The 2,054-nt window shown below is 31.4% G+C and overlaps 1 protein-coding gene across 2 annotated transcripts in view; it reads right to left on the bottom strand.

Annotated features, from left to right (window-relative positions):
* The window catches only part of LOC107705797 (Golgi apparatus protein 1-like), a 63,448-nt gene that overhangs the window by 23,252 nt on the left and 38,142 nt on the right, over positions 1-2,054 (bottom strand). For both annotated transcript variants that reach the window (XM_016509253.1, XM_016509254.1), the window contains exon 5: positions 546-749. In XM_016509253.1, coding sequence (XP_016364739.1) covers positions 546-749 — 204 coding nt within the window. The remainder of the gene's footprint in view (positions 1-545; positions 750-2,054) is intronic.

The raw sequence follows: 2,054 nt of genomic DNA, 5'->3' as shown, positions 1-2,054 counted from the left end.
AAGGAGGGGGCTTTGTAGAAAACGAAGCGTTTGAGAGAGGCGGGGCATAGAGGACCTACAATAATGTACAGTATTTGAAAAATAATGTGTTTTTTGAACATTAAAGCATGTCAACATATTCTGTTACACCAAATACACAAAATAATGATCTTTAAAAAAGCATCATATGACCCCTTTAAGCATTGACAGATCAATTCAGGTCAATCGGGAGATATTGGATGCTTCATGTTTGCACATCAACACATCGGCCCACGGCTCCTCCTACACAAAGCAGCTGTGCGGTCTAATCCTGTCATTCTGACTCACAGCACATGAGAGGCAGCTGTCAATCATACCAACCCGCCCCTTCCAGTAAAGTATATACTTGCAGAATGTGACTTGAGACTTGCTTGAGACTTGATGGTAGGGTCTTGAGACTTGCTTGAGACTTGAACATGTGTGACTTGCCCCCACCTCTGTATACTTGTAGTAAGTAGTAGAAGTATGCAAATTAGGCTGCAGTTATCGTGATGGATGAGAGGAAACTGTAAGAGAAGCTGACATACATTTTCACAAAAGCGCTCCCGGTCGTCTCGGCAGGAGAAGTAGAGGTAGCGGTCGAGGTGGAAGTCGTCTGCTGATAGTTCAGCCACTCTCATGATGGACTTTTTGCAGGCATCCTTGATTTGATGAGCCTTATCCTGCTGCTCTGCTTCCCGGACCAGAGCCCTCTCCAGACACGCAATCACCTCACCCTGAGAATGCAGGTCCTAACCGCAAGGAAAAAAATGACAAAATATTTGGCCTCGGGACTCGGGACAACTTGGCTTAGGGTTTATTTTGGGACAACAGATATGATAAAAGGGAGGAAGGAAAAATGAATCACAAAGTGAAAATGTAAACTAGTAAGATATTTTACAAAGAATGAGAAAACCAAATAGATTAACAATGATGCTTTTGAATGCAAGACAAAAGAAGAAATTACTAATTCCTTAATAAATATGAAGTAAAATTTTTTGTTATTTTAAAAAAAATGTATGAGCTTTTTGGCTTTTTTTATATAGGAAAGACAGAAAAGAGCAGGGAGAGAGCAACGCTATTTTAGTATTATTCATATACTATTATAGTATTTATTATTATTATTATGAATTTTATTACATTTTTGATAAAATATTTAAAATATTATTAAATCATTAATAATATGGTTTTATATTTTTTAGTAATATTAGTACTTCAATGTAAAATCATTTTAGCTAGTTTTCAAGGAAGCATTTCTAACATTTCTAATATTAATTTTTTCATCCGATTATTTTTTGATTTATTTATTTTATTTATTTCAAACTAATAGTTTTAGTTAATAACAATATAACAACACTGTGAGAATGAGGAAAATAAATAAATAAATAAATAAATAACAAAAATAAAAACAAAATTATAAAATATAATCAAAACAAAATAAAATAACAAATAAATAAAAGTTTTGTTTTTTTTTTACTTAAAATTAAAAGTTTTAAAAAATTACTTCTAAATAAAAGTCTGCTGACGAATGTTGCCAATTATAAAACGGATAGTTCCGGTCCTTGATTCTGATTGGCTGAGCCACGTTCGAAGCTGTTGTAAATTACACTACAAACATATACCTTTGTTTACTTCTGTTAGTTTTCAAGGAAGCATTTCTAACATTTCTAATATAAATTTTTTCATCCGATTATTTTTTTATTTATTTATTTTATTTATTTCAAACTAATAGTTTTAGTTAATAACAATATAACAACACTGTGAGAATGAGGAAAATAAATAAATAAATAAATAAATAACAAAAATAAAAACAAAATTATAAAATATAATCAAAACAAAATAAAATAACAAATAAATAAAAGTTTTTTTTTTTTTTACTTAAAATTAAAAGTTAAAAAAAATTACTTCTAAATAAAAGTCTGCTGACGAATGTTGCCAATTATAAAACGGATAGTTCCGGTCCTTGATTCTGATTGGCTGAGCCACGTTCGAAGCTGTTGTAAATTACACTACAAACATATACCTTTGTTTACTTCTGTGTGTTGCTCGGCAACCAC

This window comes from Sinocyclocheilus rhinocerous, unplaced genomic scaffold, assembly GCF_001515625.1.
Source record: "Sinocyclocheilus rhinocerous isolate Xijiao unplaced genomic scaffold, SAMN03320098_v1.1 scaffold834, whole genome shotgun sequence".
Taxonomy (NCBI): domain Eukaryota; kingdom Metazoa; phylum Chordata; class Actinopteri; order Cypriniformes; family Cyprinidae; genus Sinocyclocheilus; species Sinocyclocheilus rhinocerous.
The sequence above is the reverse complement of the archived record's forward strand: the minus strand, read 5'-3'. Positions and strand labels throughout refer to the sequence as shown.